The sequence below is a fragment of the Peromyscus maniculatus genome, chromosome 14, assembly GCF_049852395.1.
Source record: "Peromyscus maniculatus bairdii isolate BWxNUB_F1_BW_parent chromosome 14, HU_Pman_BW_mat_3.1, whole genome shotgun sequence".
Classification (NCBI taxonomy): Eukaryota; Metazoa; Chordata; class Mammalia; order Rodentia; family Cricetidae; genus Peromyscus; species Peromyscus maniculatus.
In genome coordinates this window covers 72637579-72664268 of record NC_134865.1, presented here as the reverse complement: position 1 = coordinate 72664268, position 26690 = coordinate 72637579, and the positions used below count along the sequence as shown (strand labels likewise).

Here is a 26690-nt window from a genome sequence, read left to right as displayed (position 1 = left end):
TGTGTGTGTGTGTGTGTGTGTGTGTGTGTGTGTGTGTGTGTGTGTGTGTTCATCACTGCCCACTCGGTCCTAATGGCACCTCTCAGGCCTGTAGTTTCTTCTCCCTGCCCAGGGCAAACAGCCCCGAGAAGGCACGTGTATGTCCATCTCTGCCTGCTCTCCAAGTCCCTTTTAAAACTGGGAAGTGGACAATAAATTTAAATCCTTTTCAATTTAGTCACAAAACAATACTTTTAATGAAATCATATTTTCTACATGTGAGTCTAGTTGGTTTTCATTTTATGGTTATGAAAAATATAAACTTACCATTTTTATGACTAAAACACTCTCATAAGGATGAATTGAAAAACCTTAGGACACTAGATAGGTTACTGAGTTCCAAGGACATGCTTATAAAAATAGGTTTTCCTCACTGGAGATGGTAATTATTAAAGATAGAAATCTTTTATCAGCAATTATTTTTCACAAACATATTCTCACTAATAATGTAATATGCTTCTCTATATCAATGTCTCATTACTTGTTGTATTTCTTTCTTCCCTAAAGAAAATCTACTGTCTCTTCCAAAGTGAAAGTGAAGATACTTCAAGGGCTCTTTTGAGTGTATTTACATCAGGAGGCCTTGCTCCCAAATTGATAATCTCTAACAGTACATACCATGAAGACTTCCACTTTAACTTGTCTCTGGTAATTATGCTTTATTTTATACTATGTTATGTTAATGAGAAGAAGCATAGTCTCACTTATTGGATATCTTTTTACAAGTTGGAAATTAAGTAATGTTGTATCTCTACAGATGTTTTAAATCCAATAATACATGTTATGGAATATTCACTTACACTATGTGAAGATGTCATGTGACTGGTTTAATAAAAAGCTAAATGGCTGTGGCTTGGCAGGATTTGGGGGCAGAGATAATGCTGGGAAGAGAAGGGTAGAGTTGCAAGGAGATGTCAGGGATGCAGAGCAAGCAGCATGGGCTTTACAAAGTAAAGGTAACCAAACTACATAAAAGAACGTAGACTAAAAGATATGGGTTAATTTAAATTACAAAAACTAGTTAGAAACAAGCCTAAGCTATCAGCTAAGCTAGCTTCATAATTAATATGAAGTATCTATAGTTTTGGGAACTGGCAGGCAGGATAGAAAAATCTGCCTACAAATACAGTATAAGTTGTTAATTAAGAAGTTATATATTTTCCAAGCACTTAGAACACATTAAAAAGGAAAATGATGATGGTGGTGGTGATGGTGATGATGATAATGGCACATGCCTATAATTCCAGCATTTGGTAGGTAGAGACATGAGGATTGCTGTAAGTTCAAGGCCATCCTGGAATACAGAGAAAAATCCTTTCTCTCCACCCCCTTTAAAAAAATAAATCATTTAGAAGAAATGCATTTGAAGTAATTAATACTTCTGTTGCTCCTGAAGATCTGACATCATTTCTGCTAGCTTCAATTTCTTCCAGCATTTTCAGTGGGAGTCAAATGGCAGTGAACTACCATCTATATGTACCTTAATACCAGGTCCCGGGCTCGTTGCATGAGTTAGCTGTTTGAAACCTGGGACTTATGCAGGGACGCTTGGCTCAATCTGGGAGGAGGGGACTGGACCTGCCTGGACTGGGTCTATCAGGTTGATCCCAGTCCTCAGGGGAGACCTTGATCTGGAGGAGGTGGGAATGGGGGGTGGGCTGGGGGAAAGGGGAGGGGGGCAGGAAGCGAGAGAAAAAGGAAATTTGTGGCTGTTATGTAGAACTGAATAGTATTGTAAAATAAAATAATAGAAAAAATTGTGCCTTAATTTTAAACCAATTTATCAAGATAAATTCACATACCATTCAACTCACCCACTGAAAGTCTATATATAGTTCATTGGTTTTTAGTATATTCAGAGTTGTACAGGCTCACTAGTATATAATTCCAGAACATTTCATCATCTTGAAAGACAACATGAAGTCATTAACTGTCACTCCTCATACTTCTTCCAATTATCAGCCCTATGCAACCACTATTCTGCTTATGTTCTCTCTCCCTCTCCATGGATTTTCTAATTCTTCATAGCCTATATGAATAAAATACAATACCTAGAATTGGTAGCCACCTACTTCAGTTTTCATAGTGTGCTCAAGTTCCATATACAGCATGGGAAATGTCAATGCTTTGTTCTTTCTATGGGTAACTAATTCTCTACTGTAGACGTAGCACATTTTGTTTATCCTTCAGAAGGTGAATATTGTACTACTTTCTATCTATTGTTCTTATACCTGCTGCTGCTGTGTATATGGTTCTTTTTGTGGAAATAGGTTTTCATTTATTTGGGATACATATCCAGAAATGGAATTGTTGGGTTTTATGGTGAGGAACTGCTGTTTTCCAAGGTAGCAGTAGTACTCTTTTCTTTTCCTACCCCTGACTACTTGGTCACCTATGGTTACTATAATCTCCAAGAATATATAAAATGCTACCTCATCATGGTTTTGATTTGCATGTCTTTAATGCTGTCTATCACTTCTTGGGCTTATTGGTCACTTGAAGATCTTCTTAGGGGAAATGGTTATTCCAATTCCTTGCCCACTGTTAATGGAGTTTCTGTTTACATTGATAAATTATCACAGTTACTTATATATTCCAGGTACAGCTCACTTATAAGATAGGTGATTTGCAAATATTTTCTTCTACTCTAAAAGTTAAAAGTTTTTTCACTTGTGCATTTTGTGTCATGTGTAGAAAAACCATTTTCTGATCCAAGATCTTACAGGTTTATCCCTATCTTTGTTCCAGGATTCTATAGCTTTTGCTTTTTGCACATTGAAAATTTTGTCATCCATTTTTGTATATTACAATACATAAGACTCATTTTTGGAATAGCTACGGTTGATATATTTAACATTGAAAAGTGAAAACAATTTGTGGGTCCTGTTAAAATATTTAAATTACAGACACAGTCAGGACAGGAATGATCTCAGCCCAATTCCTGAGGTGGGGTGGAAGGACTTGAACCCAGCCTCCATCTGGAACAGGCTTCTCCTTCAAGCTGAGACAGTCTCAATAGAGGACATCAGCCCCATCTATGTGAGCAGACAACATTGAGAAGCTGCTATTGCTGGCCAGAGCTCATTTCTTCTTCTTTCCTGTGGCCTTATTTTCTTGGGATTCTGTTGCTCTGGGTTTTATGTCTGGGAGATCTGAAGAAACACCAAGAGCAGCCTTCCTTAACAGAACCTGATCCATATCGCTTATCTCTTTTAGGATCTTGGTATCAGGAGCGGCACAGACAGGGTTGAAGAAGCTCGGTCCTGGGGTCACCTCTTTAGGATCCTCCAGTTTGAAGGAGCTTTCAGAATCCTGGATCCAATCAATAGTGCCCAAGCTATCTTGTTCTTGCTGGCGGTTCTGGCACTTGGTGGGGTCAAATCCACAAGCCACACTGCAGTCCAAGCCTTGTTTCCTGCACCCATAGTGTTTGTTACTGCACCATCCTCTGTAGGAACACTCTGGGATGGTCTTTCTGGACACCTTAGCCTGTTTCCTTGGTTTCTATGCTTCATCATTGGCCTCACCATCTTCAGACTCATTTACAGAATGTTCTGAAAGATATGTTAGATACTCAGTGTCTATGCTCTGTTCCAGGACCTTGTCTCCAACACGGGATGGTTTGGGTGGAGGTGGAATGTAGTCAAAGGAAGAATCTGAAGATTGAAGGCCATCCTTGGGAAGATGGAATTTCTGGCCTTTGGCACCTTGAAGGAGAATCAGTTTCTGTCTGATGGCTTCATTCTCTTGGAGAAGCTGCTGCTTTTTTTTCCCACACACTTCTTGCATTTTCCTAAACTGTTCCTCCTGACTCTGCAGTGTCTTCAGCAGCTGCTGCTCCTTTCCACTGATCGACACCTCCAGCTGCTTCTCTACTCTTTGGCTTTGCTGCAGCTGACTGAGAAGATAGAGCACCTTCTCTTGGTACATTTACCCTACCTTGAACAACTCAGCTTTCCATTCTGTCTCTACTACAACAACATGCCTCTGCTCCTTATGCATTTTAGGATAGCCAGCCTGGCTCTGTTTCAGGTTGCTTTCAAGCTTGATGACCCATAGTTTAGAGGAGACCAGCTCTCCAACCAAATATTTTAGAGCACATTTGGCTTCCAGAATAGTAGCGATATTCTCCCAGTGTCTTTTTGACCTGTCTTCACTTTCTGCATCCAGGAGCTTTTGCTGTAGATCACCAATCTGAGCACTTCTGAGTTCCATTTCAGACTCTAGGCTTTTAATCTGCTTTGTCATAGAATCCTCTGGCTCTGAAGCAGGACCACATACTTCATCACTAGTGAATATGCTCCTCTGGAGCTTAGGGGGTGGGTTCTCCCCAGGTTCCTTGTTTTCTTTAAGTTGACCCACATCTAGCGCTAGGATCTTTCGCTCTTCAAGAAGGTCATTCAGATGGTGTTTGACTTCCTCAGTACTGACCATAACTTCAATTTCATTTCTAAGCCAGTTCTTCACTCGTGCTCTGTGCCTTCTGTTCCACGGCTCTGGGTTTCTTTCCGTTTATCTGCGGCTTCCCGTTGCTTTTGAAGGGCATCCTTGAGGCGCTTGTTGGCAGTTGCTGCCTCTTCAGTTTTCCGCCTGAGCACACTGGACTGTTTCTGGAAGTCTCTTTCAAGTCTGAGCAGCTCATATTGCCTTTTATGGTCTTGTTCTTTTAACTGGATTACTTCTTTGTCCTTTTGTTTCTTCCACTGTCTAGACTTCTCAGCATCTTCCTTCATCTGACGCATTAACTGTGCTCACTGAGTTTTCATCATCTGTATCTCCAGAGTCAGTTTGGAGACAGTCTTCTCAGTGGACTCTTTCAGAAGCTTACTTAGACTGTTCATTTAGTTTCTTCTTCAAATCAGCTATTTGAGCCTCCAGCTCTTGTAGACATTTGCAGTAGTATTCACTCAACTTGGCCTGGTTGACATCCTTCTTGGCTGTCTGAAGTTCCAGAAACAATTGTTCCTTTTCCTTCTGTAGACTGCTGACTTCTGATCTAGATTATAATGTTAACCTCATACTAGCACTGAGTGAGCTGTTGTTGGCCACCACTGAAAGTTATCTTCCTAGCTAGGGCCTCTTTCAGTGCAAGAGCTATATTCAACCCAGTGAGTTCCTTAGACATCTGAACTTGATACAGAGTATGCTGTGCGGTGAACGCATCTGAAGACCTACTAGTCTCTGGACTGATGACAACTTGACCATCTAGTTCCATTGCCGATTCTGTGGCTGCAGCTAGAAAAGCAATAGTTTCATCTGGTAGAAAAATAATAACTTGTTGCAGACTGCGAATTAGCTCTGCACTTTCTATTAATTCCTGGTCTTCCAAAGTTTCCATTAGCTTTTGAAGATCCAGTTTACAGGCTACATGATGCCTGAGCTCTTGTAGCTTGGTGTTAATTTTCTCATTTGCTTGTTCTGTGGCAATGATCCTTTCCAACATCTGCACTCTCTGACCAGCTGTCTCGCTCAGAACATGACTTAAATTTTCATTCTCTTCTACCAGGAACTGATTCTTTTGCATCAGAGATTGAAGAGTCTCTTTTGATTCTATGTTTATAGATCCAGGAAGGCTACTTCCACGGGACTGGAGCAGCAAGACTTGTACCTGTTGAACCTTATACTTCAGATGATTAAGTTCAGCATATTTCTTTCACTGGCTGTGATTCTAGGGACAAAATGTGTTTCTATGGTACTGGTTTTGGAATTAAGGCATGCTCCTTTGAATATGGGTTCAGGGATAAAGTGTTTTTTCACTGGCTCGGGTCTCAGATCCAGGGTGTGTTTCTTTCACTGGTTCTGGGCTCCAGGGTGAAAGTGGGTTTCTTTAGCTGGCACTTTTTCCCTACAATCCGTTACCTGTTAGCCAAACTGAGTCAACTGACTCTATATTTGCCCCCATAATATCAGTGTTTGAGTCCTGGAAAAGTCCCACAAAAGACCACCATCCACATATGCAATCAACAAGACCATTTATTTTCTAGTATCCTGGGGCCGTCCATCCTACTCAAAGGCAAAATGGCAATGACCCCAAGAGAAGCTCCCAGGCTTCTTTTAAGCACAACCAAGGGGAGTTCCTAGGGAAGTTAGGTCATCTCATATATGATTGGCTTAAGCAAGTGGCAATCATATAGTATGTTCTAATGGGCTAGAGCTAGTCACAGACTGGCTAAGGCTATAGCTTTTCCTTTTGGGGGCAAGCCTGGATGAGTCCCAGGCTTTGTCCTTATTTTGTTATTACCTTGAGCTATTGACTGCAGAGACTGGCTTGCCTAGTATGTGTTGACTGTTGGGGCTGGCTCAGGCCTGGTATGTACTATCTCCCTCATCCCTGCTGTCAGAGGTGTTGAAGATTGATTGTTCTTTGCTCATGGCTCTTGCTCAGAAACTGTCTCCTCGGTTCCAAGAAGCAGGAACTGAGACCTAGTTCTTAATTGAGTTATTAGGGCAGGCTTTCATGATATCTGGCTGGCCCTCTCAATCAGTTACATTTGCCTTTTTTCCCCTATTGTCATTGTTTTGGTTGAAAACTGGACATGGTAGGCAGAATGTGGCAACTCTGGATTCTGGTTCATTCTTCTAAGAAATGCAATTTTTACTGTTAGTCTAAAAAGCAGGTGATTTCCTTGGCAAAAAAAGAAAAAAACTACAAACTGTCTTACCTGTAGTTCTGATGGTTAATATCCTGCTATTTTTTTTCTTCTACTGCTTTTTGTTAGGTTCCATGAGAAATCTCACAAAAGGCCACCACTCACATATGCAATCAACAAGAGCATTTATTAAAATTACCAACATGTTGGGGACTGACCATCTGACAAAGTAGCAATTGGTGACACCAAGAGAAGCTTATCAGCTCCTTTTAAGCAGGGCTAGGGGAATTCCTGGGAGGAGAGATTAGTCTAGGGGATGATTGGTAGAGAAAAGATTAGTCTGGGGGCTGATTGGTGGGTGGCTCTAGTGGTTAGGGACTTTCCAGCAACAGAGTAAGGAGAGCCATCTTTAGCTAGCAGATGGCTGTGGGGTGCCTGTTGATTGGTTGCCCCTGAGTTGTGGTCTTCCTGAGAACTGCTTGTTCAAGTTCAGTAAACCGAAACTAAAGCCTGGTCCCTGACAGGGCTGTTAGAAACCTGTCATGGCTCTGGTCTGGCTTCCCAATCCTCCTACTTTTCTTTTTAAAGCTCTTCTGGGAATGTTTTCTACACTGGTGTAGCAGGAGGATTTAGACGTGTTTTTGATGTGAATCTTAAAGCTCCCCATTCTTAATGCTCTCCTGTTCCTGGCATTTCCATCATAAATTTCCAAATGTTTTGCAAGCCCCATGCCTTTACTCTGTAATGATTCAGCATTGTACTTCCTAGGCTGTTCTAACATGTGGATAGATAGATAGATAGATAGATAGATAGATAGATAGATAGATAGATAGATAGATCTTACTAGCATTGCCAACAATATGCTATTACAAGCAATGCAATGTGTGTATTTGTGTGTGTGTGTGTGTGTGTGTGTGTGTGTGTGTGTGTGATTTCACTCATATGTGAGTGTAACATGGGGAAAATTCCTAAGAGTGAAATTTGATATTGAAAACCCTTTATCTATAAGTGGACATATGTATATACATTTGAATATTTTTGACTAATTTTATTTTTAAATTACTGGGCAGGACATGTCAAAATACGTGTTGTTAGTAATGTTGTAAAATAATGTATGCTGATTTCTTCTTTCTTCAAGTTCAACAATCGGGCTCTCTGGTTCATTGATATTCCTAGAGAAAGCATCACAGTAAACACAGGTAAGAGGGATCTGAAGTAATTCTTGTACTCATGGGTCTGTATTGCCACATTTAGCAAATAAAAGCATTGACTTCATGTAATAAATTATGCCTTATCTCATGCGTTGTTGACAGACATTTCCTGGGGAGATGCAACACACATGTCTACTGTCTACTCACCCCAGAAAGGGAGCCAGCAGCAGACCAAAGTAACTATTGCAACAGTGTCCATTTTGGGGAACCACTGAGTTTTTTCAGGGGTTTCCTAAGCATGTTGTGAGGGGTTCCTCATCAGGAATAGGGATAACACAAGTGTGGCTGCATCACCAGAAAGCTCACCCTAACTTGGGTTGTGACTCCCCAAACCTGCAGCCCTGTAGCTTTCTACAAGCTTGCTGTAGCTCCACAGTCGGACACCTCTCTTTCCTGGGATGTCTAGTCCGTCTCTACCCTCTGCAGCTGTTACTCCCCCTTACATAGTGGGGGGAGGCACGAAGAATCTTCCACAGTGCTGTTCTGGATTTGCACCCTTTGGTTTACCTACTGAAACTAGTGAGCCAAGGCTTGCCCCCTTGAGGAAATGTTTTGATTTGGAGAGAACATTATAATTTGGAGGAATGTTCCATACGGCATCATATAAATGCCTCATATAGTTGTGTGGGACATACTAGTAATTATTTGTGGTTTATCTAAAATTCAAATTTAACTGAGCATTTTCTCTGGCAGTCTTACAAGTTGACTGGGCTAACATGTTTGTATTATATAGCAGTATGTATTTTTATACCATTCCTTATTTAAAACAAACCCATTTTCTAGAAGTTGGAAATTGTAATACTGGAGAAATTGGGCCTTGATATATTTTATTGAAGTGGAATTAATCTGAAAATGTTACAGGATGTAATATGTGATGTATTATTTTGTTATGGAATCTACTCATAAGTGGTGTGTGGAAGTATAACATCACATACTGCTGTAAATAACCAGAGGGAGAAGAGGAGGAATATCAAATTCCAGGAGTTGGGAATATTGAGCTAGTGGACCAAATTAATACCTTTTCAGTCATGGGATATATTCCCATATTTGAAAAATGGTGGAACTCTAATGATATGTGCAAAATAAATACTGAATTAATTTTGCCTAGAGAAAATGAAAATATTTATTTTTTATTTTATTTTTTATTTCAACATCTCCCTGCCTCAGCCATCATAATTGGCTATAGCCATTCATCTAGGGATGGAACATAATTCTCCCTTCAAAAGTTGTCATGTGGACTGGTGCTGTTATTTATTATTCAGATTTGTTTTGGCAACCATATATTTTTGATTTCATGAGTGCATCTTTCCTGTCATATAGAAAACACAATCTTGCAAGTAACATTCTGGTCCTCACTAGCTCTCACAATCTTTCCACCACCACACCAGTGGTTCCACAATGTTCTCTGAGCCTTAGGTGTAGGGGTTGTGTTATACATGTAGCTGGGCACTCTATGTGCAGCCAGAAGTTTTCCTGTGTCCTGCAGCCACTTGGTTCCAAATAAACACACAGAGGCTTATATTAATTACAGACTGTTTGGTCTATGGCTCAGGCTTATAGCTATCTAGCTCTTTCATCTTATATTTACCCAATTCTATTAATCTGGGTATTGCCACGTGTCTTGTGACTTTACCAGTGTTCCATTTCATCTTGTTCCCCTGGCAGCACTCAGTGTCTCTCTGATTCCACCTTTCTTTTCCCTGTATCTCACTTGGATTTCCCACCTGGCTATATTCTGTGTTGCCATAGGCCAAAACAGCTTCTTTATTAACCAATAGTAACAACACATATTCACAGTGTACAGAAAGTCCATTCCACAGGACCCCATGGTCTGTTGTTTTCTACATTTTGACCAATTATGAATTTCTCTAATAGTCTTTGATGCAAAAAGAAGCATCTTTGATAAGAGGCAAGAGCTACATGTATCTCTGGCTATAAGGAAAAGGATTAAGGCAGTTAGAAGTCAGGCATGGTGGCACACACCTTTAATCTCAGCACTAAGGAGGCATGGGCAGGCAGATCTCTATGAATTTGAGGCCAGTCTAGTCTACAAAAAGAGTTCCAGGAAAGCCAGAGCGGTTACACAGAGAAATCTGTCTCAAAAGAATGAGGAAGAGAAGAAGGAGGAGGAAGAGGAAGAGAAGAAGAGGAAGAGGAGGAGGAGGAAGAAGAAGAGGAGGAGGAAGAGAGAAGGAGGAGGAGGAGAAGGAAGAAGAAGAAGAAGAAGAGGAAGAAGAAGAAGAAGAAGAAGAAGAAGAAGAAGAAGAAGAAGAAGAAAGAGGAAGAAGAAGAAGAAAGAGGAGGAAGAAGAAGAAGAAGAAGAAGAAGAAGAAGAAGAAGAAGAAAGAGGAAGAAGAAGAAGAAGAAGAAGAAGAAGAAGAAGAAGAAGAAGAAGAAGAAGAAGAAAGAGGAAGAAGGAGGAGGAGGAGGAGGAGGAGGAGGAGGAGGAAGAAGAAGAAGAAGAAGAAGAAGAAGAAGAAGAAGAAGAAGAAGAAGAAGAAGAAGAAGAAGAAGAAAGAAAGAAAGAAGAAGAGGAAGAAAAGAATACATTTAGAGATTACAGTTATTTGGAAAAATAGTAGTAATAGATCCTCCTCTAGATTCCATGGCTTCATCAGCCACAGGTAGTTAGCTAAGTGCACAATACCCAGCATTATTTCCCTACTACTGTGTGAGCTTTTTTTTTTAGCTACTACCAAGATATAAGTGCCACTCTGGCACCTCTAGGGATAGCTTGCTGTGCTGGTCATTGTTGTGATTTACAGGCATCACAACTTGGTAGGAATACAGATTGCATTTCTCTCTTGGCAGTTTGCATAACTCCTTCCATTACTATGATGGGTAGTCCTCAGGGAGAAACCTTTGGATCAGATCCAGTTTTATTCCTTCAAGTTGTTTTGGAATATTTGTACACTGTGTGAAGATATATTGCTGTGATTGATTTAATGAAGTGTTGAATGGCCAATAACTGGGCAGGAGGTATAGGTGGTATTTCTGGGGAGAGAATGGAAGAGGAGGAGGAATCTAGGGTCAGGAGAAGCCAAGATACACAGATGGAAATAGGAGGTACAGATGGAAGAAAGATAATGCCATGTGATAGAACATAAATTAATATAAATGGGTTAATTTAAGTTATAAGAGCTAGTTAAGAACAAGCCTACTAGGCCAAGCTTTCATAATTAATACGAAATCTCTATGACATTATTTTGGAGCTGGCTGGTGGGACAGAGAAATCTTGTTACATATGACACCTAACGTAGGGTTTGAATATCCAAATATAGAGCCTGAAAAAGCTAAGAAAAGTTCTGGACAAGGAGCCAGATGTGGATTCCTAGTCCTGCAGTCTCTCAGGTGGGCCAGTACTCAGCAGCATACAGAGATTCCTGTCTGCTGCCTGAAGCCTGGAGCTAGCTGCCATCCCCATGCACCAGTGCCATGTGCTAAGCTGAGTCACTCAGCAGCTGACAGCAGTTTAAGATCTGTCTCATGTGGTCGGATTAAGATGCAGGCACTTAGTAAAGCCAGGTCCAGACACAGCAAACCTCTAAAAAGGGAAACTGTGTTTAAAAACGTGCTTAGATACTGAAGAAAGAAAAGAAAATGAGTATAAACAATCATAGAAAAAATGGTTTAAAAATAATAACATAAAATTTTTAAAGAAAGAGTAAAGTAATATAAAAATAAGCCACATAAAGATGGGAAATACAGAGCATCTGGATCCTGCATGGTATTTTGTTGACTTTGAATTTTTTGAATGTTGATGAGCAAATAACAGCTGCTGAGAGACATTGGATTATGGAAAGGACTGCTGGATTAAACCAGCCTATATACTTTAGAAATGTTTTGGGTTCAGGATGGAAGTCAAGAAATATATTGTGTTAGGGAAGAGATTATGCCTTTGTTTCCTGGATGAGATATGATAAATCATGTTTGCTACAGAGTCATCATGACTTATTAATTACATGCCATTCTTTTATATGGCATGGATAGAGATTTATATTACAGTTTGGTTATAGGGTACAAACAAACTTATAAAGTTAACAAATTCTTTTTACCCGCTCAAACATAAAACAAAAAATCATCTTTAGATGACTTGTGCACACTGTACATTTCATACTTGTGCTTATACAGATATATGTCCTTTAAATATTTGTGTGTTGCTGGGTGGTTGTAGCACATGCCTTTATTCAAAGTACTTAAGGGAGACAGAGGCAGGTGGATCTCTGAGTTCAAGGCCAACCTCATCTATAAAATGAGTTCTAGGACAGCCAGAACTGTTACACAGGAAACCCTGTCTTGAAAAAAAAAAGAAAGAAAAAATGAAAAAAAAGTTTGTATGTTTTCAGGAAAAAAAGGACTTTACACCAAAAAAAGCAAGTAGCCCAGATGATCCAGCCTCTCAGAATGCCTCAGTTGCAGTTTTCTCAAAATTCTGCATCCAGAACAACTTCAAAGCTGTTAGCCAAGATGGTCCAGCCTCACAGAGTATTCCAGCCAAGAGTTCAGATCACCTCTACACTTTCCCATCAAACAGAGCCTAAGCGAACAAACAAACAAAAATATTACAGCTAGTTTTCCCAGGACTTGACCATTATCTCCATTTTCTCAGAGTCCTCTAAAAAAACTATCATCCTCAGGTAGCAGGAAGTAATTTTAAGAATACAATGCCCACATACCAAAGAGGAGGGGTGGGTGGATTTTGGTCATTTTGTGGTTTAGAGATGTTTTTTATTGTTTAGGGAGACTGGTTAAAAGTTGTTAGTGGTCATGGTCAGGAAAAGAAGCTGAACAAAGTAAATTAGATTCAGAGATCTAGTTCTGAAAAGAAAACGAGGTGATAGAGAAATTATAGATAAAAGAGTAAGGGTGGACTATTGAATCTAGTTTCAAACTGAAAAAAAAAACTACTAGTCTCAAATATTTTAGATTGTATGGACTTTTGTGTATAGATACAAACTTAAGGTTATTTTTGTCAGAACATACTCTACATATGTTTCTACTCTTATTTAAGATATTTTTGTATATAGATAAAAATTTAGTTATTTTTATTATAAATGTGTGTTTCCACTTTTGCTTAAGGTATTATACCTATGCCGCTCATTTAACAATGTAATGTAAATTTCTAGTCCCTGAAAGTTATTATTATAAACTATTAGGGTAATTAAAAACCCATTTTAGTAGTTAGTAATCTATAATAGTAAAACCTGTAATCATGTTAGGTATGTTTTCAAGGTCTAACAGAGTTATATTTTAAATAGATATATGGTCTTCAAATACTTCAATGACTTACAGAATATGGCATTTAAAATGCTTTAAGAACAATAGGCTTTTCATGACAGTGAGATACATCTGCTCCTCAAAGCACCAATCTATTTCAAAACATGATGATGGGAATCAAAGAACCTCTATATGGAGTTTAGTTTTATTGTGGCAGAGTTATCCACTGGGCAAGAAACTGCCTTAGCCTTGACTGCTGACAGTATGCTGTCCAAATTGGACAAGCAGGACACAAAAGAAGGCTACTACTGAACTTTGTGAAGACAAGATAGGATAATCCTTCAAAAATTTCCTGCTTCACAAAAAAAAAAGTCTGTCAGATATTCTAAGCCTATATGCAAAAGATGGATGTCCCAACATTGCAGAAAAACCGTGGGTAACTGTCCAGGCAGCCAGCTGTTTCTGTCATTTCTATAGGTTTGAAAGTTGCTTGCTCTGTACTTCGTATTTACTCAGGTAATGTATCTCTCTGGGGTCTTTGATGGGGTTGAACACTATATAGTTATAGTTATTTTTTTTAACAAATTCAGAAAAGAAACTCTAAGAAGAAGTATAAAATATATAAGGTTGAGAGGCATAAAAGATTGAATTGTTTATCTAAAAATGTTTTGGGGGTCTAAAAACATAGTTTTAGGATGGTAATACAAGTTTTGATAGAAAATGGTTTAGGTATAAAACTTTAAATTCATCAAGATAGAATAGATAAAAGTACTTTCTCCAAAGTTGCCAAATATAAGTGGAATGGGCATTATGAATGTAATTCTTACCTGATAATTACTCTTATTTTATATAGTATTACTATGGTAGCATTAAAACCTTTCCTTTTTAGAAGGGGGAAATATTGTTGGATATTTATACACTGTGTGAAGATATATTGTTGTGATTGGTTTAACAAAGGGCTGAAAGACCAATAGCTAGGCAGGAGGTATAGGTGAGATTTCTGGGGAGAGAAAGAAAGAGGAAGAGGAAAGGGACAGGAGAAGCTAGGAGACAGAGAGAGGAAATAGATGGTGCAAGATAGGAGAGAGGTAATGCCATGTGATAAAACATAGATTAAGTTATAAGAGCTAGTTAGGAAAAAGCCTAAGTGATAGGCTGAGTTTTCATAATTAATAATAAGTCTCCATGTCGTTATTTGGGAGCTGGCTGGTTACACAAGTCCCATAACTAAATGTGTGGTATCTTCAGAATCAGGGACTTACCATCAGATTCTGAGAGACAACCAAAGGCAACTGTAATAGCCTATATTGTTTTGGGAGTTGCTTGGTCTCCCTAGACCAACAAAACCTCAAGAGGAAGTTTCTCATGCCTGGTTCTGAAGTTTTTATTAGTCTGTGGCTTATGTGGGAAGCATTAGCACCCCATGTAGAATAACTTCACTTATCCTATGTGTATGTGCATGTTGTATACACATACACTTCCATATATTGCATGTAATTCAGGCAAATGTAAAATAATATGATTCCGTATGTCTTTTATAATCCTTGGTATTATACTTCCTTCTTCCTTCTTCCTCAGTATTGCCCTCACTCTGAACTCTGCAGTAAGGCACCCTCTCATTTTTTCCATTTTAAATATATTTCATTTACTTATTTGCTTATATTTTTTAGGGACATGGTCTCCCTATGTAGCCCTGGCTGGCCTGGAATTTACAAAGACCTGCCTTCGTCTGCCTTCCAAGGGCACATACCACACCCAGCTAAGAATTTTTAATTTGTAGAAACCAATAACAAAAATGCAGCCACGTTACACAAAGGAAATACAAATAAGAAATAGAAAGCAATTGGGAACCCAGGAAATACTGTCACCATGCCTTGCTTAACTTTTTACATTTTCTAGAATCTATTTTCTTTCTCTGAAAACTGGCTATCTAAAGCTAACTTAGTAGTTTTGAATCTTTATATATTTTTCCTAGAGGTCAGCCTAATTCCAGATTCCCAGGAGACTATCATCACTTTGCTCATTGTTGGTCCAAAATTTACTTAGGTGCCAATAAAATATGCAGCCAAATGAACATGGGGAGGGTGGAATAGGACTTGTGCAGACCTAGCTCTCTAACTATGGGGTAATAGTGTGCCCTACTAAATGATGAGGGGTGAGGATAGGGTAGAAGTGACAGATAAGGAAAGGTCAGCACTAAAGACAGAAGCTGTAGCTGTGAGAGATGACATGGACTATATCACTATCTTTATCCTTTATTCATCTACTAAAAATTGACTCTACAGTAAATGCTTTCCTCACATGAGCAGTTCTCAGAAGACATATAAATGGCCAGCTAGTATATAAAACATTACTAATATCCATGGAAATGTGATTCAAAACCATGACACAATATCATTTTATGAATAATAGAATGTCCATAACCAAAAAGACAAAAGGTAATAAGTGTTGGTAAGGATGTTGGGAACTAGTAACCCTTTAACACTGTTATAGGCATGTAAATTAATGTAGCCATCAGGGAAAACAGTGTGGATACTTCTCAAAATATTAAAAATAATCCAGCAATCCTACACTGGGTATGTAGCCAAAAGCAGTGAGATCAATGTGTCAAGGTTGATATCAAAGATGCCTGTCTGCTCATGCTTTCCTCACAGGCATGAGGAGCTGAGGTCAGATCCCTAGGAGCCATGTAAAGCTTGACTTTGTAGTGTGCACCTGTATTCCAATGTTCCTATGGAGAGATGACAGTAGAAACAAGAGAATCACCAGAGACTTCTTTGCCCTACAAAATATCAAAAAAGATAACATGCTTCAAACAAGGTGAAAGTCACAGAATGATACCCAAGGTTGTCCTCATATAGCCATACTGCTTGGAACCTATATGTCTGAACTAATGGACTTTTCTTTAAATTTTTTGTGGTTTATTTATTTTTTTTTTTTTTACTAAAAGCTCATCTTAAAATTTACTCTTTAAAGCCGGGCGGTGGTGGCGCACGCCTTTAATCCCAGCACTCGGGAGGCAGAGGCAGGTGGATCTTTGTGAGTTCGAGGCCAGCCTGGGCTACCAAGTGAGTTCCAGGAAAGGCGCAAAGCTACACAGAGAAACCCTGTCTCAAAAAACCAAAAAAAAAAAAAAAAAAAAAAAAAAAAAAAAAAAAAAAAAAAAATTTACTCTTTAAATTGTACCTTCATTAGTGTAAAGTGAAATATTATTACTATAGACACAATTTTGACAATGAGTCCTTCTATTGTGTATCCATAGCTTAGGCCAATCTGATGGGAGTAAGATGAAATCTGGAAGTAGATTTTATTTGCATTCCCCTGATATCTACATACTTTGAACATTTTAAAGTATTTCTCAGCTATTTCTGTTTCATCTTTTGAGAACTCAGTTTTTCAATTGTTTTTATAGACCATTTATACTTAACATTATTGTTTATTTGATTCTATTGAAATCTACCACCTTGCAAATGGAACAAAGTTTTACTCACTTGACAGTTACCTTCAGATTTACTATTTCTATTTTTCTGTCTTCATTTTATGTTAATTTATTTTGTGATTCCATTTTACCTCTACTATTGGGACATTATGTCTTCATTTTTTCCATGATTTACATGTATTTTACTACCATCTACTCTTATACCATATATTTCAGGGATTTTATCCTTAGTGAAATATTAGTTCTTCATATTTTATTTTATTTTGAAACTGGGTCTAACTATGTAGCTCAGATTGACCTGGAATTTGGCTTCAAAGACACAGAGATCTTCCTGCCTCTGCATCAAGAGTACTGGGATTAAAGGCATGTGCCAAACACACCTGGCAGTATTTTATTTTTAAAACAGCCTTACTGGACAATTGTGCAATTATCTTTCAGTTCAATTTTAGATCATTTCATCACCAAGGGCAGAAACTCTATGGCCATCTGTAGTCATCACCAAGTCTTCTCTCCTCATGACCTATCATCTCTCCCAAGGATATCTAACCCCAACAATATCTCATTTATTTCTGTCTCTGTTTATCTTCATATTCTGGCCCTTTCCATCCTCCCATCTATAATATAATAGTATAATTATGTGCCCATGACAACCTCCTATCTCTTCCTAGCACCTAACCACCCAAGACTCTGGGAACCACCATTCAGTTCTGCTCTATAAAAGCAACTTCTTTACATTCTACATATACATGAGTATGCATGGGTTATTTCACCTATTATAATGTTCTCTAGATTCATCCATATTATCTCAAATAATAAGATTTCATAGTATTCATATGAGTGTGGGTATACTACATTTTTGGTATTCATGCCAATGAAAATGGACATTTTGGGTGACTGTTCTGATTATGGTGAACAGTACTACAAAAAAAAGATGGCAGCAGACAGGCATCTTTGATATCAACCTTGACACATTGATCTCACTGCTTTTGGCTACATACCCAGTGTAGGATTGCTGGATTATTTTTAATATTTTGAGAAGTATCCACACTGTTTTCCCTGATGGCTACATTAATTTACATGCCTATAACAGTGTTAAAGGGTTACTAGTTCCCAACATCCTTACCAACACTTATTAACTTTTGTCTTTTTGGTTATGGACATTCTATTATTCATAAAATGATATTGTGTCATGGTTTTGAATCACATTTCCATGGATATTAGTAATGTTTTATATACCAGCTGGTCATTTACATGTCTTCTGAGAACAGCCCATCTTAAAATCTATTTGCTTTCTTGTTATTGAACTATCATTGAAACTCTGGGATAAATCCAATGGTGAATGATCATTTTACTGTGCTAGTGACTTATGTTTTCTAGTATTTTTAAAGATTTATTTATTCTTATTTTATGTGAGTGTTTTGTCTACACATATGCATGTGAACCATGTGGGTATAGAGCTCACATAGGCCTTCATAGAATGTTTGAAACCCTGGAAATGGAGTTTCAGGTGGCTGTGGTGGCCCTGTGGTTGCTGCCAACTGAACCTGAATCCTCTAGAAGAGCAGCAAGTGCTTTTAACCACTGAGCAATCTCTTCAGCTCCTGGTATTTTTTTGAGGACATGTTACCTTAAGGTTCATCAGGAATGTTGACTTGTTGTTTTCTCTTTATGGTCTGCCCTTATCTGATTTCTTATCAGGGTGATACTGACCTTGTACAAAGTGTCTAGAATTAATTCTTCTGCTTCATTTATGGGCACTAATTTGATAAGAAATGATGTTAATCCTTCCTTACACATTTAGCCAAATTCAATATTGCCACCCTCAGGTCCTGTACTTTACTTTGACAGGTACTTTAAGATAATATTATACTATTTCACAAAAAGGATATGATTTTTTTTCTCACTGTAGCTCTTGGAGAGAAATTAAGATCTAAATTTATTAGCACTAAAATATATTGCTGTGGTAGTAAAAATCATTTCATGATTTTTTCCATATTTCATCAGAAAATAAGTTTCAGAAAAACATGCAAAATGTGACACATAGAAGTAGTGAAAATGACTGTAAAAGGAAAAGCTATTGTTGTTGGTAGTGTTCACACTCTTCCATTTCCATGACATGTAAAAAATTGTTTATCTCTTGTTTTTAGACATTGCAGCTGTAGAAGAATGGAGAATAAAGGTCACAATGCATAAAGGATTAAACATTTATGATACTGAAGGGACCCTACTGGATCTTGTCCGAGGTAAATATCAGCACATAAAGCAGAATGGAATTCACATACTGTTTGGACAAACTTTGATGACTACCACACAGCACCAAATCCTAGAGGGCCACAACCACAGTCTGATGGCACAAACAAGGAATACACACACACACACACACACACACACACACACACACACACACACACACACACACACACACGGCAGTATGCAGAAATGAGATTGGTCTGTTTGAGGAGCTGAGAGGACCCCTTCTTGCTGAAGCACAGAAAATGATGGCGTGGTTGGTATCCCCTGAGCTTGGAAAGGCTGGCAGGGATTGTGGGAAAAGTGGGGGCTTTTTACTAGCTATAACAAAAAGGCATCAACTGAGTACATTGAGTAGGAAGGTGATACATTCTGGCTTAAGCTTTGGAAAAGGTTCCAGGGTTGGGGGCTTGTCAGCCAGAGACCTGCTCTTGGGGAAGGATGGCAGGAATGGAATAAAGGCCATGGCTAGCAGCTGTTGTATCACCACACCCAAGAGCTGCCTGTAAGCCTCAGGCTGTGGTGCATGCAGTGCAGAAAGTGAGCAGTAGCAGCCCAAAGAAAACACTTTGTAAGTAGAGCAGATGGGATTCCTGATAGCCAGGGGTGAGGGAAGTGGGGCATCAAGGATGAACCCTCTGCTTCTTCTGGAGCAATCAAGTAGAGCATCATCAGTTCCTGGAAGTTAGAGATAGGAGGGGCAACACAAGGAGGTGGGAGTCAAGGAGAAAGGTGAGGGTGTGGTTCTAAGTCTTTATTCACTATGAACCTCACAAGAGATGTAGAATATAAACAGCTAAGAACTGATTATTAAGTGTCTCTGTTGTTAGAAGTTCTTTGACCGTTTTTTAAATCACACAATAGTATTCTTTCAAGTTGACCTGGACCACTTTTGTACTTTTCTGTTACTTTGGTCTCTGATTTTCCAACACAGAAAAAACGTTTTTCGTTTGAAATTTTTAAATAAAAAAGGGTTTGTTGTTGTTGTTGTTGTTTTTGTTTGTTTGTATTTTTTCAATGTTCCTTTTCCCCAGGAGAAAAGAGAATTCCTGTTTTTATATATGGAAATTTGACTTTAGCTTCAAGTAATTTCATATCGATGTAGGTATTGTAAGTTTTAAAATTGTAGCACTTGTCTGATTAAGTCTTCCAAATTGGATCACTGCCTACTCCAGCCTGATAAATAAGAGTTCCAGTTATGCTCAGGGCTACACTGAAATCCTGAGGAGAACCCCACCCATTCTTGCATTTCAAGGAATGCTTCTCAGAGAGGGAAGAACAGATATGGAGAAAAGTGGGAAACTTCTGAGTTAGAGCTTGGCAAAAGCAAAAGCAGGGGAATTAAAAAAACAAACAAACAAACAAACAAAAAACTTGATTTTCCATAGGAAGGTGATATGCAGTGTTTGATAGGATGAAGATGTCTCACATTGGATTTTGTTGTTGTTGTTGTTATTCTGTTAGTCTATTCCCTAGAGACTTTGGTCTCTGTTCACTGATGAAAATGCCTCTTTTCTCTGCATATACTCTGGGTTTATTCTTTTTATTTACCTACTGTTGTTTTGATGGGATTGCAAAAGGAGCAAAAGGAAATGTATGCTTTTGAAACAGATCCCTCAATTATAAATATCCCTGTTCTGTGTTCCTGCTCTTGTAATGCTAAGCACAGACCATGTGACCATGTATTTTCCATGTATGGCTAAATTAATAATTTTCATCCTAAGTGTTCTTCAGCTGTATGACCTTTCTCCAAAGTATTATCAAGGAAATTTCATTCTTCCTCCTTTGCATAATAAAAACTGACCCATTTTTAACTGATCAAGTCTGAGATCATATTATACCAATGTATAAAGTTTATATGCTTATAGGTGTTTTGCCAGTACATATGTCTGTGCATCAGCTGTGTGCTTGGTGCCCTGGGATGCCAGAAGAGAGTACTGAATCTGCTGGAACTGGAGCTTCAGACAATATTGAGCTGCTCTGTGGGGAACCAAACCTAGGTCCCCTCAAAGAGCAGCCAGTGTTCTTAACCAGTGATCTATCTCTCCAGCCTCTACTATATCCCCTACCTGCTTTGGACAACCAAATATTTCCTTGTCTATGTAATTCTAAATGGTCTTATTAAACACAGAGCCAAATAAGAGTTAAAAGCCCAGAGATTGAGCAGTAGCCAAGAGCTAAGACCACCTTTATCTTACCACTTGCTGCAGTCCTTTCTCTGAGAAAGAGAGAGACCTTCTTCCTGTGTCCTGTCTTTTTATTGCCTTTCTGTTCTGCCTTCTCTTGGCTGTAAACAGAAACACGTGGCTTCCTCCTCACTGTACGTTATACAGAACTCCAGGTCTCTATGGTTGGTACTGAGATTAAAGGCATGTGTCACCATGCTGGCTGTGTCCTTGAACACACAGAGATTCTGCCTGCCATGTGATCTGAGTAAGGGTGTATGCTACCACTACCAGACTTCTGCTTAATGGCTTGCTCTTAGCTCTGATCCCCAGGCAACTTTATTAACATACAAATAAAATCAATTTCAGCACAAATAAAATATCACCATATTTCCCCTTCTATTCTAATAAAAAGAAAAAAAGGGAAAAAATTTATAACTAATAAAAGAAAAACTATATACAATAAGTACAATAACTATATACAATATATACAAGCAACAAATACCTAAACAATGTCTAGTCCATTTGCATTTGACAAATTCAGAGAAAATATTCCATTATCTATCCTATTTTGGAAAGTCCAAAATGTACCTGATTCACTTTCTATCCTAACTTATATTACTAACAGAACTATCTTATAATGTCTTTCAAATTTATACACTTACACCTCTTTAGAGAGTTTCTTTTCTGAAACTCTTAACAAGGAAAACTATAACTATCTAATCTTTAACTATAACTATAACTAATCTTCAACTATAACTATAAATATCTAATCTTCAACTCCCTCGGAGACCTAAGAAGGGAATAATACTACCTAAAAAAATTAAAAACAGGCATGCAAGCGGCCTCCAAAAACATTGTGAGTTGAGAGAAACAGCCAGCTGCCTGGTCGTGACCTGAGGTTTCTCTGCAGCGTTGGGGCATCATCTTTAGCCTATAGGCTTAGCATATCTGACAGACTCATTTGTGAAGTAGAATGTACCCAAGTCCAACAGTTCGACCTCACATTTGGTGAGAGTAGTCCACATACCAGAAACACCTGAATTCCACTAGTGTCCTATCATGATTCAGGATTTTAAATTCTGGAAATTGTTGATGTTTTTTAATTCAGCTGTCCATTGTTCTTGGCATGTGTGTGTGGCTTCATCTCGGCATCCCATCCTTCTCCACATCCCTCTATTAAATGTCAGTCTACCATTGAGAGGTTAGACTCTGTCAGCTTAGTTACTCTTTCAAGAATAACTGTTTCAGCTGCTGTTGCACTGCACATCAGAAGCCACTGGTCCACTGCCAGTTCAGCTGCCTTCAATGAAAGGGACACTGTACCTTTTCCGGATTGTAAAGGCTACTTGAGGGATGGTGCCATATTGTCCTGGCCTCCGAAGATGGCTTTTGTTAAAGCCACAACCACATTTGTCTTGGCAAGAATAGGTAGTCCTTTGATTCATTTCCTGTCTGTCCATTTTGCCCTGTTTGTCAGCAGTCAATTCAAGGATACTTTGTTGTCCAGTGACTAACTTTTGCCACAATGAAAGTTAACTCCATATGCAATTTCTTCAATGCCCATATTTCCTCTGAAGTAGATTGGTACTGCCAGGAGCTGACATGTCTCATAGTCAAAAAAATTTCTAAGTTATTAAAACATTTTAAATGCCATATTCTATAGATCTCTGAAGGGTTTGAAGATGACCTGTCTATTTAAATATATCTGCTCAATCTTGAAAACATACCTACTATGACTACAAGTTTGACTGTAACGTCTTACTGCTAAATTTTATTGCATTATATCCTCATAGTTGGTAATAATAACATTCAAGGATCAGCCAATTGCATTACATTGTTAGATTAGATTAGAAATATACATATAGCATTTTTCAAACAATATCAATCTCAATATATATAATTTATATACAGTATACAAAAGTCCAATCCAAGGTAAAGTATTTAAAACTGGTAATTATCTTTTAAAAGTAGATTCAATAATCTACCTTTTAATCTATATTGTATCTATATCTTCTCTTTATTTTTCTGAGTAGATTCAATAATCTACCCTCTATTCTATCATTTCTATATATCTTTTTTTAAAAAACAAGAACCTTAAATCTAATCTCCTTTGCTTAGCCCTTTTCCTAACCCTTAACAACAACTTGTAGACAACCCTCCTAAACAATGAAAATTATCCCAGACCCCAAACCCATTAAAAGACCAAAAACCACCAGCTGCACACCACCTCTTTGGAAATGTGGGCATCATATTCTTAAAATTGCTTCCTGCTGGATATGGGTGAAAGTATCTTTATTCTGAAAAGAAAAATTTTGGGTTAATTTCAAATTCTAGGAAAGGTAGCTATATCTTTTGTTGTCCAGTCTGTGCATAATGCCAAATTTCAGGGCTTATCTCAAGTCCTTATTCAAGTAGTCTGTGAAACTGGATCATCTCAGCTAGCCCTCTCAAAATTGCTCTGAGCAGTTTGTAGTCCAAAGCTGATCTGTAGATAATGTTTGTCAGCTTAGTGGTATTATTATGATCCACGTGGAATTGTTGTTGTGGGGCCCCATCTTCTTCCTGGAGACTTCAAATCTGATGTTAGGCCTGGCCATGGTTTCCTGCAGAAAAGTGATAAAGACTTGAAAACAAAGACATATATAGGCAGCTAATTGCAGACTTTTTTCTAGAATTAGATAGTACTCGGTATGACCATTAATATCTTAACAAAGTTTAATATATATATATATTAATCTTGTAAATTTTGATATAAAATTCATATTTTAAGAAAAGTTTAAAGAATCAGAATAGAATCAAAGAATTGAGATTAGTAGTAATAGAATACTCCCTTAAATTTATATTTGTTTATTTGTTTGTTTTTGCCTGTCCCATATCAGAAGATGGCTCTTTCTTCTGGCATGATACAGGGAGTTTGCATTTTCCTGTTAACAACATGCTTGGGTTTAAAGAAGGAGAGAGCCATTCTCCAACTCCAAAGCCAGCTTTAATTTTTAATTGAACTGGGACTACAGGAAGACAAATAGTGTTCAATGTCTTTAGAGAAGTGTGGAAACAAACATTTAGGAAGAGTTATGAAATTTTATAGATGATATATCAATAGGCCTTTTACTCTTTTTCTTGAGACTTTTTTTAGATTATTTGTCCTTTTTCTTCTGTTGTCTCATTTGTCCAGTGTTCTTCAGATTCCTTAGCCTTCATTTTCCTAAAAGACAAAAACAAAAGCCTTTCCCCAAGACTAGCTTCGTGGAGGTTCCCTTTTGGCAAGTTATATCTGATTAAATGAAAAGGTATGTGTTATGGTATGGTATAAGTTAGTTTCAATTGGATGGTCATGCTGGTTCATGAACTATCACCTCTTCTAATTAAGAGGGCTCTCTTGTTCAAATCAAACCTTTATCAATTTTGATGGTATCCACAGCTTATCTTCTCCTGTAGAAACAAAAGCAAAACCTCATCCCCAACTTAACACATATCCTGGTTTCCATTCTGAGGTCAGCACATCCTTAAAGTATATAGGCTGATTAAATTCTGTAGTTTTTTCCTACTATCCAATGTCTCTCTGCAGCTGTTGTTCCTTTCTCATTAGCATCGAGAAAATTCAAAGTTAATAGAGTATTATGTAGTCTATTTCTGGGGGGTTTGGAACCCCTTTCTGTTTATTTAGCATATCCTTTAGAGTTCTGTTTGATCTATCTATAACTGCTTGGCCTGTAGGATTATGTGGTATACCTGTAATATGCTTTATATTTTAATAAGCAAAAACCTGTTTCATTTTAACAGAGACATATGCTGGAGCATTGTCAGTTTTAATTTGTGCAGGTATACCCATGATGGCCATAACTTCTAGGAAATGAGTGATTATAGAATCAGCTTTTTCAGAACTCAAAGCAGTAGCCCATTGAAATCCTGAATAAGTATCAATGGTATAGTGTAAATATTTCAATTTTCCAAATTCTGCAAAGTAAAACACACCCATCTGCCAGATTTCATTCCTCTGAGTACCCTTTGGGTTACATCCTGCTGGTAATGGAGTCTGATTATAAAAAGTACAAGTAGGGCATTTCCTTACAATTTCCTTGGCTTGTTGCCAGGTTATGGAAAATTCCTTTTTTAAGCCTTTACCATTGACATAAAGTTTCTTATGGAATTCTGAGGCCTCCAGAACATTTCCTATCAATAATTTATCAATCTCATCATTACCTTGCTAGAGGGCCTGGCAGACTGTATGGGATCAGATGTGAGTTATATATAAAGGATAACTCCTAGTCCTGATTATATCTTGTAACTGAATAAATAGTGAAGTTAATTCTGACTCATCAGGGATAAATTCTGCAGCCTCTATTCATAATACCACTCTTTCATCATACTGAGAGTCAGTAACTATGTTGAGAGGTTCTGAAAAATCCATTAATACCAACAGAATAGCATACAATTCCAATTTTTGAACTGAATTATAAGGACTTTGAACCACTTTACTTAAATTTTCTGATTTGTAACCTGCCTTTCCTTTTTTGTTTGCATCTGCATAAAATGTATGGACTCCAGATATGGGTGTTTCCCCTACAATTCATGGCAAAATCCAATCAGCTCTCTTTATAAGATCAATTCTATCACTTTTTGGTATTTGCTGTTAATCTCTCCCAAAAAATTACTGCAAGGTCTTTGCCAAGGATCACTTACTGCCCATAATTTTTCAATGTCCTCCTTAGTTAAAGGTATGACAATTTCTGCTGGGTCTATTCCTGCTAATTGATGAAGTCTCAATTTTCCTTTCCAAATCAAGTCAGAGTTTTTTTTCACATGAGTTTTTAATTTTTTATTTGGTTTATTTGGAAAAAAATATCCATTCAAATATAATATGTTCTGCATTAAAATTCCTGTAGGAGACTGCCTAGAGCATAAAATAACCAAAGTGTAATCCAGCTGTGGATCAATATAGTCCACGTGCCCTTCATGTACTTTCTTTTCTACCAAGGCCAATTCTTTCTCAGTTTCAGGTGATAATTCCCTTGGACTATTTAAGTCCTTGTCACCTTATAAGGTTTTGAACAAATTATTCAGCTCATCCTTTTTTACCCCAACAATAGTTCATAGATGATAAATGTCTCCAAATTATCTTTGAAAGTCATTAAGGGTCCGTAATCAGGTCTTAAGGAAGACTAAGTCCCAATTTTCTGAGAAACCACCATAATGATTTCCAGAGTGGCTGTACAAGTTTGCATTCCCACCAACAGTGGAGGAGTGTTCCCCTTGCTCTACATCCTCTCCAACAAAAGCTGTTTTCAGTTTTTTTTCTTAGCCATTCTGACAGGTATAAGATGGTATCTCAAAGTTGTTTTGATTTACATTTCCCTGGTGACTAAGGATTTTGAGCAATTCCTTAAATGCCTTTCAGCTGTTTGAGATTCTTCTGTTGAGAATTCTCTGTTAAGCTCTCTAGCCCATTTTTTAATTGGATTGTTCAGTATTTTGATGTCTAGCTTTTTAAGTTCTTTATATATTTTGGAGATCAGCCCTCTGTCAGATGTGGCGTTGGTGAAGATCTTTTCCCATTCTGTAGGCTGTCATTTGGTCTTATTGACCATGTCCTTTGTTCTACAAAACCTTCTCAGTTTCAGGAGGTCCCATTTATTAATTGTCACTCTCAGTGTCTGTGCTACTGGTGTTATATTTAGGAAGTGGTCTCCTGTACCAATTCATTCCAGACTACTTCCTACTTTCTCTTCTATCAAGTTCAGTGTAACTGGATTTATGTTGAGGTCTTTGATCCACT

General features: G+C 38.0%; 1 protein-coding gene and 1 pseudogene across 8 annotated transcripts in view; one reads left to right on the top strand and one right to left on the bottom strand.

The window, feature by feature from the left end:
- The window catches only part of LOC102913133 (cation channel sperm-associated auxiliary subunit beta-like), a 185650-nt gene that overhangs the window by 21580 nt on the left and 137380 nt on the right, over nucleotides 1–26690 (top strand). For all 8 annotated transcript variants that reach the window (XM_076551269.1, XM_076551272.1, XM_076551273.1 and 5 more), the window contains 3 exons: nucleotides 547–687; nucleotides 7768–7828; nucleotides 18644–18739. In XM_076551269.1, the coding sequence (XP_076407384.1) occupies nucleotides 547–687; nucleotides 7768–7828; nucleotides 18644–18739 (298 nt within the window). The remainder of the gene's footprint in view (nucleotides 1–546; nucleotides 688–7767; nucleotides 7829–18643; nucleotides 18740–26690) is intronic.
- LOC121822526 (chromosome-associated kinesin KIF4A-like) lies at nucleotides 3052–7359 on the bottom strand (annotated as a pseudogene).